The following is a 16636-nucleotide window of genomic DNA, read 5'->3' as shown; positions in this document are numbered from 1 at the left end:
AGGAGGCAGAGAATCAGAGACTCAGACCAGGCACAGAGCCGGAAAAGTAATTACATGCCTAAACAGCTTTGGGAAGAAGCGTCTAAGTGGCAGATCTGGGGCTTGAACCTCTGTCAGCCCCCTCAGGACCAAATCTTTCTTCTTGTGCTGTGGTGGTGGGGATCAGAAGAACTCAATTATTTACAAATCCTATAGCCGCAGGTATGCGCGCACACACGCACCACCTCCCCGGAGAGGGGAATTGATTCGGATAAGGCTGCGGCTGACCTGAGCTGTCATTCGTGCTGCTAATCCAGCTCAAATCAGACTGGGTTTTTTTTTCCCCAGGGACCAGAATGGGTACTGCACTTTCCACTGACAGGAATTTGTTTTCAGTTTTCCAGCACTTGTTCATTACAATGTTTGGAAGAACACTAGGTTTTCTAGGTGGAAAGATGATCTTTGGACATTTTTCTGGCACAGCTGAAAGCAGAAAATATCTGAAACGCCTTGAAAACTGATCAGGAGGGGATTTGGATGGTGATTTTTTGTTTTGTTTTGTTTTGTTCTGGTTTTGTCATTTTTAACTGAATAGAGATGTTTTCAAAGATTAGGTAAGGGATTGAAAAACCCCACGTGTCTGCACCCCAGATGTGCTACTGTAGCCTTGCAGAACTCTCATTGTGCAGCTGGTGGGGCTGGCGGTGACAGGTCAATAAAACAAGCGTTTGGAGATTAGATGTTTTTCAGTCTAGCAAGTGCTGTGCTCCAAATGGACGAGGATTTCTTCCTGTGTCTATTTACCAATTCACTTTGAACATCTTGTGTAAGGTGTGAATCACTCAGGGGCTGCTGTAGCACATGCATATATTTACTTTTGTACACAGCAAACCTCCCAAAAACCATACACACCCCAACAGGGATGGATGGGACCCACACTGACTTCTTGTGCATCCCTCGAATGCTCTACTCCAGAGCTGTAGAGGGTTTAGGTCTCATTCTAAACTTTCCCAAATCCAAAATACTCTCTCCAGCTCCAACCAGCCACTGTATATGTGTTTCTGTATATTATGTTCAGAGGTTTATCTTTAGTTGCTCGGGATGAAGCAATTGCTTTTCAAACTCATGATACAAAGATTTGAATTAAACCTGAACCAGAGCAATGCAAGATTGAACAGGCTAAGTGGTGAACTCCATTCTCTGATGGATTAAAGGCCCATCCTCATTGATTTTTCTGGAGGAATAATGACAGAATTTTTTTTTTTTTTTTTTTTTTTTTTTTTACTCCTGACATTACTTCTACTTGGTGTCTTTGTGATTATTTTCCCTGGGCACAGCAGGGTGAGTTGATCTACAAAATATTTTCAGGGATGGTGGAGGATTAAGTATCTCGCACAGATACTTCAATGCAACAGTTGTTACCCAGGACTGTGAGAGAATAACAGGGTGGGGTAAGGGAGTTGTTCATTTTCCTTCCACTAAGGTCAGCCTTAAATAACTCTCCCACCTCCCTCAGAGGCTGAGACAAGATAATAAGACAAAAATGTCAGAGCAAAGCACGGGGCCCCTCTATTTACAGCAAAGGCCAAATCGCTAACCAACAGATCGGAGCTTGCTCTCTAAACAACGATAAGCGGCAACTTTGAATTAACAGCCCCGGTTCCTCTGCTGCTGTAAATCAGCCTGACCCCAACTGCCCGCAGCACCCCAGTGCCTCCCCCCAGCCAGGGGCTCTCCAGCAGGAGGAGGGGGCTGCAGCAGTGGGCTTAACCCTCCCGGCCCTGGAGATCCCTGTGCCTGGCTCCAAACAGCCCCCCTTCTTCCCCTCCCCAGCCCCCTATCACTAACAAGCCTTATCAGCAGGATTTACACCTCCTTGTCTAGGAACCCATAGGAAAGCCTATGGGCTAGTTACCGACGTGCATCCAAATCCCTAAAGTAGCTTTAAGTGCTCAAAACAATCCACTTACCCGGCGATAATTAATGGTATCAGACCTGGGAGTTCCTGTTCCCTGGCAGGGAAGATCAGAACACTCTTCAGTGGGGTCCGGCTGACCACAAGCAGAAAAAGGGGCAGCCCTTCTGCAAGTCTTCAGCATCTCCTGGCCCCAGCAGAGCATCCTGGGAGCAGGGAATGACAATGCCAGGAAGATGGATGCCTGGGAGCAACCACAGCTCACAAGAGCAATGGTGAGCTGGGTTCCTTTACACTGCCAGATGCAGAGTTGGGAAAGGTGGTTTGACATTGAGCTGTGCCAGTCAGCAAAACACCAAATGCCACATGGATGATGCTGTAGGGCTGAGGGGGAAGGAGGAAAAAAATCACAGCTCCTGTCTCAGGCCCCAACCCTGGAGGAACCTGAAGTGCTGAAGCTCAAGGTATACCCTATGAAGGTGAAGGAGCAAGCAGCATCTCCAGAAGTCATGGAGAACAATGGAGTTTTAAGTCAATGTGCAGTGGTGAAAAACACAGAAGTATGTGACACAATGGTTTGTTTTCAACCCATGAGACCACTTTACAGCTGGGACAGATCCAGTGTGAGCCAGTAAAAAACATTCTTTTGTTTTTTGGCACGTCCCTCCTTACCTGCTAGCTGGTTTGACCTCTTATAGCACCCAGTTTTAGCACCCAGCACTTTCTGCTGTGTCTGCCCATCCTTTCCAGAACTGTGACCAAGGACCAGGTCATCCTCTCCTCTATTTTACCAAAGACTTCTCCACGTCCAAGGGGTACCTGTGATGCCACTTGCTGTGGAAACCATGGTGCTGGCACTATGAGACTTTAGTGCCTACAATTTTGGACATGAGAAAACACCCTGACAGACTCAGGGCCTCTCTCATAGCTGCTTCCTGAGGACTGGGTCAAGATCCTCTCTGTTCCCATGGACTCGACAACACAAAGGACAGACATGGTATCAGTGCTGAAAATGGGTATTTTTAGATTGGTGCTGATCAGGCTACTTTGCCAGTGCTCCTCCACTCAGTGGAAGTTATTTGTTACTTTTGTTTCTCAGTACTTGTCCTCTGGCAGGGTGTCATCACCTCTTCTAATGTTTCTCCATCTCCACCAAGGATTACTTTTGGGCCATTAATAGCCACAGATTTAATCTTCTCCTCATTGATAAACAAACTAATTTGTTCTGCTGTGTCTGCTAATAGCTGTTTCTAGGAACTAATAACAGCTCTTAGGTGCTATTTTCTTCTTTACCTTCTAAAAAAACATGTGGCTGTTAATATTTTCATAGGGTTAAAAGAAGCATAGCTGTTTTTTCCATCTCTATTTATAACCTTGCATATGCTCTTCCCAAAGTGGATGGGAAAGATTTTGGGAGCTTTACGCTGGAGATCATTAAATTTGGTTGAGCTCACTTGGGTAGCTGCACTTGTGGAGAAGTTTGAGCCTGCAGAGGCCAGGGAGACTCAAGCAAGGTGCAGCCAAACTAATTCGCACATTCTGTGGTCCCTGGTGAGCTGGGCTTGTCAAAGGTGAGAGGCATTATGTACCCAGGAAGGGTGGCCAGAGGGTTTGAGCCTCAGGAGGCTGTTCTCAGAGCTGCAACACACCTGGAAGCCTCTCTTGCTCTCTAAGGAAAACTACTGGCTCTTTGGAATTGCTCCCTGGAGCATCTTCTGCTGGTGAGCTGCATCTCCAGGGGTGTGCCTGTACTCACAGCCCTCTCTGCTCTTCTCAGCCAACCCAGAGCTGATGGGAGCTGATGAGTCAGACCTGGCTGGTTACACTGAGCTTTGGGATACCCTCTGCTGTTTTATAAACCCATCCTTTGTGCTCTAAGCAGCAGGATAATGTCCCTGGCCTGGAAGAGCCTGGAAAACTGTGAAGTCCAAAGTCCGTCAGGAGCATCTTGCTTGAGTCTGGTGGGGCAATGGGAGTGGCTCACATGCCCTGCAGCCTGGATTAGTTTATGGAAGCAGCTATAAGAGATTACTTGTATCACACTGAGCATCCTCTGCTCTGTTTGCACAATGCCCCCTCTGAAGCAAGGGCATCTCTTATTGTGTGACTCCAGATAAGCCAAAGCCTCACCCTTTGCTATAGCAGCCCCTTCTCTCCCCAAGGCCACATACCTCTGCAGGCATCTTTGCAAGTATTCTCAGGATTAATCCCCCTCCCCAATGCCAGGTTCACCTCTCTGCCCTTCATCTCACACCAGTGCCACTGTGCATGTACCTGGACACGTTAGTGGGAACAAAGCAGATGGAAACCATGTGGAAACAGGGAGCACCGAGGATGCTGGTCACCCCCAAAACCTGCTCTTGGGAATGCAGACCCCTCAGGGTGATTGGGGCTGTGTTCCAGCAGGCTGCTGGCACAGCACAGATGAGCATTGGGGTTATTTGCTTCAAAAGCCACTGAATTTACCCCACAGGGAAGAGAAGTCATGGTCACTCCTGTGTGGATCCCTGCTCTCCCCTGGGACAATGCACACACAGGCATGGGAAGGACAGTGGCAGCAACCACAGAACATTAGAGCAGCAAGGGGGATGTGGGTGGCATTTTGGGGTCCCTGGGTGCTGAGAACTTGCTTGCCTCCAGTCCTGACCTTTGCTGTCACTAAAACTTGCACAAACTTGTTAACTAGTTCCCCTGTAGTAGGCTTGTTATTTTTTCAGGACAGTGTTTGAAAATGCAAGACATGTACAGTAGTAAAGATTTTATTGTGCTGGCAGCGGACTGTAAAACTCGATTACATGACACTGGGGATTGCCTAAACCTTGTTCCCACTGATGCAACTGCTCAGGCTTTGGGGGGGATGTGAGGAAGGGAGGTGGTTTTGAGTCACATCGGGAGGTGCTTTCGCTCAAAGGCAGGAGCAGCCCACTCCCACCCTTCAGCCAAGTGAGCCCTATGTGGACCTGAGGATCTGGGGGATCACAGGAGGCATGCATAGCTGAAACAATGGATGGGTGCTTGGCTCATCACTGCCTAATGACATGAAAATCACAGGGAAGCCCAGCCTGGAAAGAGTAAGCAGAGATTTTTTCTGTGGAATAAGCTTTTCCATCTAGAAATGGGCTCCCCTGTTGGCCCCCTCTCTCAGTTCACTGCTGACATGGGAGTTTTCCCTCTAAGACAAAACTTTCCGCAGTTTGTATCCATTTTATATCCATTTATATGACTGCTAGCATTTTTCATATTCCAGAGTACCATTTATGGTAAGAAAATACGTTTTCCAATAAATAATCAAAGTGATCATATTTTGGAAGGGGAAAAAAATCATAGTAGGAAACTTTTGAAAAAAAAAATTGGCCTGTGCTGAACATTGAGCCAGCGTGATATCTTTTTTCCTTCCAATAAATCTTCTGGCTTATTTCTGTACCCAAACTGCAGTGAGCCAAGAGGAATTCCTGAACGCTCGGGTACAGTCAGCCCTTCCCCTGCTGCGGCATGCTGCAGGAATGCCACGAGCTTTTTGAAGCTACCCCCAGGATTTGGTTTACTCAAGAGTAAGGGAAGAAACAAGCTAAGAACATGGCACTCTCAAAGCAAAATAAAGCAGCTTTTTTTGTGACATCAGTGGTGTAAGCCTCAGGGAAGGGGAGAAACTGGCAGGGAAGCTGCCTAGAAGGGAGACAATAGTGGATGGAGGAGCCTCCTTTACAAAGTCCCTCTGTCAATAAAACTTGAGTTCAGATGAGCTCAGGTAACATTCAAAAGTGTAAGCAGGAAAGCCCTAAATGGCAAATCTCAGCATGTGATTAACCTGGGGAGCTCCCTGCTGAGGAGCCTTTCCAAGGCAATCACTTGAGTGAGGTCCCTTGAACCTCGAGCAGTGTGATTACTGCAGGCAAATGATTGCCAAGGGGATCTGGAGGACAATTCTGAGGGTTGTCCTCTTTGTGTGAGATTCCAGGTGCAAGGTCCCTGCTCCAGAGGAAGCATGAGTCACACAAGGCTTCTGCTGCTGGATTTGGCAACCTACTTCTGTTGGGGTAAAATGCCAGGTTTTATCCTATCTAGCTGCTAATTCCCCACCTTTACCCAGTAGTAAGAAGGTCTCAGTAAGTGAATTCTCTGAACTCCTATCTTGCTGAAACCTGAGCTTCTCTCCATGGGTATACCACTAGGTCATCCAAGTGCATCCAATATCTTTTTTGAGGGGAAGAGAGGCAGAGATAGTGTTACACATTGTGCAGAAATGCTATTAACTGTAGTTCAGCATCACAACTTGGATTTATTAGCAGGGGGCTGAAAGACCTACATGGCAGGGGATGTAACTGATAACCTTGTCTTGCATCCGTTTGAGCAAATGGGTCCCATCCCTGTGTGCTCATCAGAGATTTAGCGCTTCTCAGGTGCCTTTTTGCAATCACAGTCATTTAGCAAACATATGATACTTCACACTCAAAGCTGTGAGAGGGGCATACGGCACTTCCTACCTCCCAAAGGCTGATGGATGGAATTGCTTTGACTATTCAGAACAATCAAAGGCTGGGTTCAAACCTCAAGGCCTTGCACTGATTTCAGTGAACTTCCTTCTGATTTGTCCTGGGTATGGAAAATCAGGATTATTCTAAGTTAAATAGGCAAGACAGTTCGAACAGATGAAAATGTCTCCTACTCATTGGTCTTGAGCACTTGCAGTCTCAAAAGTTGGAGCAATGGGAAGTTTGAAGATGATCTCACCCCCAGCATTTAAAAGGGGCCTTTTCAGGCAGGAAAAAAAGTAAAAGGAGAAAAAAAAAAAAGTATATTTTAAGCAGAGAAAAGTATAAGCTCGTTATTGGTGGCAGAAAAGTTGAGCACAAAGGTACTAAAAAATTGGAATTGGATAATGTTGGGAAAAAGAGCAAGAGCTAGATCCATTGCCAAAACCAGACCCATAAAAGCCAGGAAACACTGCTGACCCGCCATCTATCTAATTTTAAAAGCAAACTGACCATCCAGAATGGAGATTATCAGCTATCTCCAGGTTTTCACTGCGATTTAGCAGAAATGTTTCTTGGTGGTGAAGACACCATTTTGGACAGAGCCCCAGAGAGAAGAGCTGAGATACTCAGTGCTCCCACCTGTAAATGGCAGAGACTGAGCCTTTATTCTGCTTAATCCCAAACAGGAATTTGAAGGGGCAGGTGAAGAAGGGAACCTGTCTTTCAGTGGCAGTAGGGGAAAAGCCTTATTTTTTTTTTCACAGACACAATTTCAAATGCTCAAACTCTGGCCCTGTGCTGAGCCAAAACGACCACCCAAGGTCTCCTGCAAAATGCAGATGTTATTCCTCTCCCTGCCCAAGCTGTGAGCACGTGTCTCTTGCTGTGCACCGCGTGGCCAGTGAGCCTGAGCACAATAATGTGTTTTCCTTCTCCTAACACCTGACAGTAGCATGATTTCACCAACCACTTGGTCCCATTGCTGCATACTTTCCAAGGTGATATAAATCAAACAGATTAACATGTTTGCTTTTAATTTTACATTTTAGAAACAGCTGTTGAACCACCTCAATGCCAACAGTGCCTATATCCAGCATTAGTGTCATTAGTAGTCATTGCAGCTGTAATAGCACCATTATCTCCTGCTAAAAGGGTCACTGATGGCTTAGGACAGAGCTTCGGGGAAGCGAAGAGAGCAGACTAAATGAGATGGAAACTGCAAACAGTTGCTTCTATCTTAACTTGCATAAAGACCTGTTGATGCTACGCAGAGGGAAATTAATTTGCACAAGTAGCAAAAATTTTGGCTGGAGTGTCATCAAGGAGGAGGGGCTCTTGGCAGCTCTTGTGTCACTTAGGCTAACATGAAGCATATAAATATGGGAAAGAGAGAATGGGGACATTACTACCAACCACCTTCATCCCTCAGAGTGAACGTCTCTCCACCTCCTGCTGCCATCTCTTGGGTAAGTTGGATTGCCTCCCTTTCACTTTCTATCTGTTGTGCAGACCTGTCTTCTTAAGTTGATGAAGGAATCAGGACAAGCGTGGCTCATTGACCCAAGAAAATGAGGCCTCTTCACATCTTTGAGGACATTGTGCTGGGTTTGGGCCATCGTCACACACTACAGCCCCTTCTGAATGGGCAGAGAGGGTTTTTTGCTCTGAAGGGGTCTCAAGGGCATGTACACTATAGGGCTTGGTGGGATGGCTCTGCCAGCCTTTTGAGGCAAGACAACAGGGAGCCTGAGACTGAAGGAGCATGGAGATGGATTCATGGTTATAGTGAGCAGTCATTTACTGTCACATGTAAATCCTGGTGGCAGAAAGCTCTCCTTCCTTCTCAAACTAGAACGTCCATCTCCTACTTTGGTCTCGTTTCCATGCCAGAGGAGCTGAAAGGCATAAGACGCTTGATTACAACCTTTTTTCTACCTCCTAGACTTCCCTGTGTCTCCTAGGCCTCCACCTGCCTGCCATGGCTCTGTGGATCCGGTCGCTGCCCCTGCTGGCCCTCCTGGCCCTCTCCGGCCCCGGGAGCAGCCACGGGGCTGTCAACCAGCACCTCTGCGGCTCCCACCTGGTGGAGGCTCTGTACCTGGTCTGTGGGGAGCGGGGCTTCTTCTACCAGCCCAAGGCCCGGCGGGATGTTGAGCAGCCTCTGGGTGAGTGGGGCTGATGGTGAAGTCGTGTTCTGTGTGGTGAGAGATGCGGCAACCTCTGGTCTTTGACAGTGACACCAGGAATGTCCTTCACGGGGAATGCCAGGAATACCTTTGGCATACCAACCATCACACTCTCAGTGAAAAGCTCTTCAGGTTGAAAAGGCAGACGGGAGGGGTGGCAGGGAGAGAGGATTTATGAGGCAAAAGGAATTGTGCTTGAACGCTCAAACTCATCTCTTTTTTTGTGTAGCTGTTCCTCCAGCCTGGGGTGGGAAAATAAATGTGGGAGGGACTCAAGAAGCCTCTTTCTGCCCCAAGACAGGACTGGTTGTCCCCATTGTATTTCTTAGCCATGTTTGTCTGGTATGTTCATAAAAACCTCCAGAAAGAAAGCTTCTTCAGCCTTCTGGAGCTGCCCATTCCCAAGCTTAACTGACCTTCTTCCTGAGTGCTTCTTCCCAATATCTAACCTGAACATCCCTTGCTGTAAATTATTTTTTGTCTTCTCAATAGTGGACATGGGGAAGAGACTAGTCCTTTCATCTTTATGATTGCTTTTCAAAATATTCCAGCATTGTTCCCATGTCTAGTTTTGGCCTCTCCTTAGCTACACAACCTTACTGCCTTCTTAGGTCATATGTTCTAGATCTCTAAACATGTAATTCTGCATCTATCCACATCCTTGCTGACTGGTGAGGCCTGGAGAAGCACATTGAACATTCTGTCTTCCAAGCTTCTAATCAAGATTGTGAATAGATGAAGAAGAGACCCCTGGTCCAAATTGCATCCATTTCAATCCTCTTATTTCAAGATGGACCTTTACCTACCATCCCCTGACTACAATACATCTCTCCCACCATCTCTCTTCCCATCACTTACTGTTTTCATTCATATCTAATTCCCTCTCCTGTGTATGTAACCATCCTGTGAAACAGCCTTAGTGGTCTTTGTAAGGTGAAACAAGAAAATGCCCTAGCAGAGGGTTTGCCATGATTTGTTTGGGATGTCATTTTCTCCATTCTCTGATTATTCATTTCTGGAGACCACCACAAATGGGTTGGAGGTTTCATTATTACCTAAATACTGTATAAAGAATTTTAATTATGCCAATCAAAATGAAAATATTTGAGAATTTTCTACTTTTTTCTATCTTTCTATTGAGGATTCTTTCTTTTCAGGAGTTTTTCCTGAGCCACCACCTCTTTGTCACACAATATGGTTTTGTTTACAGTCTGCTCACAGCTGGCTTGAAGGATGAAGACAAGTAAATCACAAAACATTGACTAGCTATTTCCTCTTCTACTTTAAATTGGACAAAATTTTTCCCAAATTTCCCTTCTAGCACACTAGAATAATGATTTTGTGTTACTCTTGTGCCTTGTTCATTGCCTCATGCTTTGGGAGCTTGGGGATTTTGCATCTCGTACTGTACTTGTATTGCCCTAGAAACCACATCTCATTCTCACTTTCCAGGCATTTTCTCTTTGTTGTTAAGGGCTGTTTTCTTCTTGCAGGAAAAACTCACTGATTTATTTACCATTTTCCATATTTTCATTGGGCAACTAAAACCTGAACAGATCTATGCACAAGTTTTCAAGTTCTCACCAGCAAATAAGATATTCTGTTGAGCGTTATCTGTGTCCAAATACCCTAATTTATTATTGCTTCTAAAAACCTGCCCCCAGCTGTGAACACAGACACACACAAATGCTTTTGCTGTCAGCTTGGGGCTATATCCAGGCAGCCAACTGAATCAGGCTGTTCAGGAACAGCTGGGAAATGCACCCAGCCTCAGAACTGGACTGTCCCCAGTTGTCTGCCCAGGCTCCGAGCAGACTGGGTAATTGCCTAAAGGGCTCTGCAGTTGCAAACTCTGCTCTACAGAGCAGACAATCCCATTTTATCATCTCACTTACTGGTTGCTGACCCCAGGGAGGGTGCAGGATTTCTCTTCTTCTCCACACAGCTTCCCCAATAAAGCCCCTGTATCCTTTTATCCATCACACTGCTGACAGCCACTCAGCTTGGCATCTTCTGAACACCACAGGATTATTTTGGGAGAGGAAACAGGGAGCCTGAAGGTGCTACAAGCAGCATCATCCTGGGGGAAACCTGTGCAACTTCCTTCCCATTTTCCAACCAACTCTGGATCAAAAATCTGGTGCCTGCTAAGGGGGTGTCTGCAGGGCTCAAGAGCCAGGGCTGATGCTGTGTGATGTCCCACAACTTCTCTTCTTCTTCTTCCCTGGCAGTGAGCGGTCCCTTGCATGGAGAGCTGGGAGAGCTGCCCTTCCAGCAGGAGGAGTTTGAGAAAGTGAAGAGAGGGATCGTTGAGCAATGCTGCCACAACACCTGCTCTCTCTACCAGCTGGAAAACTACTGCAATTAGCAGCAGGGCTGGGGCTGGGGAGCTCATGGGCTGTGGGCAGAAACATGCACTTATGCTACTGCACCTTCAAAGCAATTGAATAAATCTTGTGGATCTATTGGAAGGACTGTGCTGGTTCATGTGTTGACATCTTTTTGTCTGCTTTAGAGTGTCAGTGTCCATGCTTGGGTGAGGCAGTTTTCAGCCATCACTTCAGATTATCCTTCTGCCACACAAGTTAATTGCATGGGAGTGAGGGAGGGGAGGGGTATTACACAGCTTTGGAGCAGATATATGGAGCATCCTGCACCCCCAGCACTTGGAGAAGGAGAAGGGAGAGAGGTTCGAACAAAACTTCTCTTGCTAGGGAAACATTACATCTGTAACAATGTCATGCTGATCAACTTCCTGCAGTTCACAGCCCAAATATAGCCAGGCAGCTGGAGACTGAACTTCCTCAGCTACATAATGGAAACAGTAAAGATTAAGCAAAGAATTATGTCACCTAGTAATTGTACTCAGAAAAATCATGGATGACCACCACAGCCAATTCAGAAAGTGAGTCTAGTTCCTATTTCTGCTTGTGGGAGGCCCAGGGAGAGTCCCTGCTGTGGGATGTGCTTGTTGTTCTCAAGGATATGACAAGCCATGTACTGAAAGTGGGTTTAATCCAGAAGGAATTCTGAATCTCTTGGCCATGTGCTGGGCAGTATCCTTGTTCCTGGTGCTGCAAACCTCTTTCAAGTATCCAGTCCCAAAATTGCCCCTTTCTGTGGGGAAAATCTGCCCAGCAGTGAAAGCTGGCCAGGGTGTCCCAGAGTGTAGGGAAGGGCTGTGCTGCCTCTGAAGAGAGACTCCCGTGGCAGTCTACTGAAATCCATGCAGAGGGACTCTGCGGGATGGGCTCAGCCTGGCAGAGGTGACAGCAGCAGCCATGGCTGCATTTTGCTGGTGACAGATTTTGAAAGTTGGTCTGAGAGGAGCCTGTGGTTTTAACAGCCTCATTTCCCAAACCAGTTCCGACTGCCTCCGGTGGAGCTGCACAGATGGAAGCTGCCACCTCATCCCTGCCAGGATGCATTACTCCCGATCCTATCACAAGCACAAAACTGGCCAAACCACAACAAACTGAAAGGCTGGAAGAGCAGCTGGAGGAGCTGCTGAAAAGAAGATACAGACATAAAAAATGAAATCCAAAAGCACTCATGATTCCCTGTGGTGACCTTCCATACAAATTCCCTTGATGCAGCCAAAAGCCCAAGACAGGGCCCTCCTCCTGCAGGTGCCACACCAGTGCTGCAGTGCTACTCAGCCAGTCCTGCTCTCCTTGGCCACCTTTTCATCCCTCTCCATCACCCTTTCTGCTGGGCCCCACTGAATATTCCCAGCAGTAGAGCTTTCAACTGTGACAAGCAGCTTCAGGCCAAAATCATGTGGTTATGAAAGCACAGCAAGATATATTCTGTTCCTGAGCTATTTGGCTCCCACTAAACCTCACTGGAGTGTATCACTCCAGTGATTTCTAGAGGGGACTCCCTTGAAGTAATTCTCCTACCTGTCCTGGGGAACTTGTCCTGAGATCAGGACAAGTGTTACTGACAAAAAAACAAAACAAAACAACAACAACAAAAAAATCAACCAACCAACCAACCAAAAACAAAGCAAAAAAAAAAAAAAAAAAAAAAAGGCAAAAAACCACCCCAGAGCTATTGCTCATTATAAGGCCACCAACATATTCAGGCATGCAGCCAAGCACCAGCAATCCCATCCATCCAGGAGATACCACCTTGATCCAAAAGGCAGATGTTCAGGTCTGCTTGGACATCCTTGAGGGAAAGGACATCCAACCATAGTGGTTCCTCCATTTGGCACAGCCCTGTTTATCTGCTGGCACTCCTGCCCTGGCAGCGATGCTTTGCTCGGGTGAGGACAGCTCTTCAGAGTTGCCCAGCTCATTTCCTGCCCTCTGCCATTGTTTGGTCTGATCCTTTGTTTGTTTGCTTTTTCTGAATGCTCTCAATTAGGACTTGTTGGGAAATTGCAAATGCCACTTTTTCTGCTGGAAAATGTTGATTCATCAAGATCAGCAACACCCCGCAGGACCGGACTGGTTTTAGCAAGGCAGGATTTGAACGAATGAAGGGACATAGAAGGTTCAGGTGCCTGCTCTTCATCCTCTGCATCCAATTGCCCAAGACCACAAGACAACCACCAGGCTCTGGGCTACCCAAGGGTGGACACTTTTGCTTCTGCTGAAAGATTCCAGAAGGCACCACCTTCTGGAAGGTGGTCCCTCCAGGTCAGGGATGTCCCCATGTCCATTTAGGGACCCAAGCTATCTGAGCTCTCTGCAGAGCACATACAGGTGCTGTTGCTTCCTTCCTCCCCAAAGCAAGAGCTGTCCTGGAGATGAGTGGCTTACTGTGAGCTACACTGCTCTCCAGGAGGTGCAGGAGAAAATAAGGCATCAATTTTAAAACTGTAAACAGCCAAAAAAAAAAAAAAAAAAAAAAAAAAGGTTCTATGCCTTTGCTTTCCCGAACTGAAAATGACATAAAGGGCCAGCTCTTCACTTTTTAAAAGCTGCAATAAGGTGAAGGCCAAAGGAGAACAAAGGTACTTTCTCCCCTTTTTCTGGAACTCCAGAAAAAGCCTGAAGGCAACCCTATGCATTTTCCACAATCGAGCACATGATTCTCTGGCTTGCAAACGTGATGCTGCTGGCTTGCTGACCCTGTGTTGTGGCTGGGCAGGCAGCTTTAGCCCCCTAAACCACCCAAACCCCAAGAGTGGGTTTGGGTCCTTAAGGTTCTTAAGGTCCTTAAAGTCCTTACAGTCCTTCCCGACATCTTTAATGGTGGTCCAGGATGGAATTTCTTTATAAAGCCTCCCTGAAATCTTTGTGCCCTTGCCCTGGCCATTTCCTGTTCTTAGATGTGCTTGGGAGATGCCAGATCTTATGAATTCCTGCAGGAGAAATGATTCAAGGACAGGGAATGCCGCATCCACTGACCTCCCTCCCTTCTCCTTCTCCTCTTGCCAGGCTTTGCATTGTGATCTTTGGGAAGCAAATGCATCCAGTCCCCTTTATTCTGACTCAGCAGTTGCTCTGAAGTGATTTTTGCGGTAGCGGTGGGGCATCATGCCTGACTAAAATATCTTGGCTCTGCTACTCTTGCAGCAAACTTCCAAAGGTCTCATGCTCGTGGTGGAGGGCAATTTGAAGAGAATGCAAATAAAGGCTTCGGTTCATTCATGCTGCTTGAATAGAGAATAGAAAGCTGAGCCGCAGAGGGGATTGCAAGGCAAATTCTTTGGGCTGCTGAGTTGTTAACACTGTCTAGAAAAGAAAGGACCAAAGTTGCCCCTGTCTGCCACGTGCACAAACCCTCATCCAAAAGGGCAGCACTACGGTTTTGAGGAAAGGGGAATGCTGTGCACAGAAATGGGAATGGAGGGGAGCCTCTGCAGGGCACTGGCCATTGGGGTCCCAGGTGATCGGGTGGCAGATCATGTCCCCCAGGCTGCTGGATGGGCTCTGCTGCTCCAGCTTATCTGGAGAGGAAGGGAAGGCTGCCACTTTCCTGGACCTAATCTGACTGTATTATTTCCTTTCTGGGAAACCACATATAGAGAGCTCCCTGTTACTCTGGGAACTTAAGAGATTCACTTTAAGAAACAGTCAGACTATACTCTGGGATTTATTTCTTTTTAACCATCTTATCAGCATTTTAGGAAATTTTAAACCCGCTTACAGCCTCTCTCCTTATCTGCAGAGTGATCCCTAATAACAGACCTGCAGCAATGACTTGAGCTGGAAAGCATGCACTGACCAACCTCACCGAAGGACACCTATCTCGAACAAAAAATAATCCTTCTTCCTTCTCCTTTCACTCTGGGCAGGAAGAAAACTTTAGGTCAGGCTATAAATTGATCTGGAAAGTCACTGCCAGCGCATTGTCTCTGGCAGAATTATTCCTGCATGCTGTGGGGAGGAAGGAGGCTGGCTTTTTCCAAGCCCAATGCCAGGCTGGCTCTCACATGCCCCCCAGTCCTGTTGGGCAGAGCAGGCAGGAGCAGATCCAGGACAATAATAGGAAGTGAAGCAAGCCCACAAGAGTACCCAAGGAAATGATCTGAGCCTCAATCATTTCCCTCCATCCCTCAATCCTTTCCCTCCATTCTCAGTCGTCTTCAAGACTGCCAAGAAAAGGTGGACAAACCTCCTGAACTTCTCCAACCTCCTTTCTGTTGCTGAAAAAGACAGCCAAAATACCACCTTATTTATTTGTTTTTTCATGCCTGGTACATGCCAGGATTGCCAGGATCTCCAGAATGCATGTGGTTGCTGACCCTAAAATTTCTCACAAATGTTTTCAGATTTTGGAGGAAAATGGATAACAAAAATAAAATTGGCTTTTGATTTCCAGGTTGTTGTCATTTGGGCCTTGTTATGCTGGATTTTGGCAGTGGAGGGGTTTTACATAACTGCCAACTTCTGAAATGTAACTTTTTGTCAGAAAATAATGCAGCTTCCTCTTTTCTAATCAGAAAACGGAAAATCAAATATAAATGACACCACCCACCCTACACTGACGATAAACCATTCTGTGGAAGTTTCAACGGAAAAAAATCCTACCCTTTTTTCCCCTTATCAGAAACCTCCTCCAGTTTGGAGACTGAGACCCAGCAGGGTCCCAGCTCTGAAGACTTGCCTGCCAGCAGGTCTTGCACACCCAAGTTTCAAAGCTTCTCCTATGTGTTTTGGAAGATTTTTAAAACTTATCCCAAATAAATGCTGTCTTGACCCCTGGGCTTTTACTGATTTCAGTGGCAAGAAAAAGAAATTGCCAAGTAAAAAAGACCAAGACTTAGTCAAAGCATGGCCAGGGTGCCCACCACAGCCTGCTCCTCTTCTGCTTCTGAAATTGTTTTTTCAGTGTGTCTGCAGCCTAAATGTGGCCACATTTTTCCAAAAGCTGGCACCTTGTCCCAAAATAATGAATTTCAACCCCAAATAAGGAAAAAAAACTGCCCTCATAAAATTCTGATGAAACGTGGACAGGTTATTTTTCAGTCCTAGTCCTGCTGCAGATGTTCTGAGGCAGGTGTTCAATGTGCAAACCTGTGCTCCCATGGCATTTTGGCTCACCAAACCACGGGTGCTTCTCTCAGGTGTGACATGGAGGGGACCAGGTCACCCTTCAGCCCCTGCATCCAGGGTGCAGAGGGGTCATCTGGCTCAGCCTGGCTTATGTCTTAAGCCTGTGAAGACCACCAAAGGCTGAAGTCCCTCTTGTCAAGCACTCCTCCAGCAGCAGCTCCTTTGCTCTGCAAGATCCCTGACCTCACCCCAGGAACAGTGAGCAGCACTGAGCACTGACATCATACCCATTTTTCCTTTATGGTTTTGACTACAGAGCCCGGATATCATTCTCAAGATGCTTGCCCTTCCTCACCCTGTGGAGCTGTTGCTTTGACTGCCCCGTTTCTCTGTGCATCCCATTTAAGAACACAGGACTGAGAGCAACTTTCAAGCCAGTTGCCTTGTACCATGCTAACCTCACATCACTGCCTTCTTCATCTCCAAAAAGACTTTAACCTCCCAATTCCTCCCTTTAGCCTGTGTGCAGTTTTAGTTTCTGGAACCTTTCCTGAGGAATTCATCCTCTCCTGTTGGGCTTCACAGTCCTCACAACCTGGAAAAGATCCCGAGGTTTCACATACCTGTTCA

The 16636-nt window shown here is 46.7% G+C and overlaps 1 protein-coding gene across 1 annotated transcript; it reads left to right on the top strand.

Annotated features, from left to right (window-relative positions):
- Nucleotides 1–8347: 8347 nt before the first annotated feature.
- INS (insulin) lies at nt 8348–10923 on the top strand (the record flags this gene model as incomplete). Its single annotated transcript, XM_083864233.1, has 2 exons — nt 8348–8534; nt 10787–10923. 2 exons carry the CDS (start codon nt 8348–8350, stop codon nt 10921–10923), a joined length of 324 nt encoding a protein of 107 aa, XP_083720359.1.
- Between the last annotated feature and the right edge of the window lie 5713 nt (nt 10924–16636).

Source organism: Zosterops lateralis (genome assembly GCF_965231275.1).
Source record: "Zosterops lateralis genome assembly, chromosome: 6".
Taxonomy (NCBI): Eukaryota; Metazoa; Chordata; class Aves; order Passeriformes; family Zosteropidae; genus Zosterops; species Zosterops lateralis.
The sequence above is the reverse complement of the archived record's forward strand: the minus strand, read 5'-3'. Positions and strand labels throughout refer to the sequence as shown.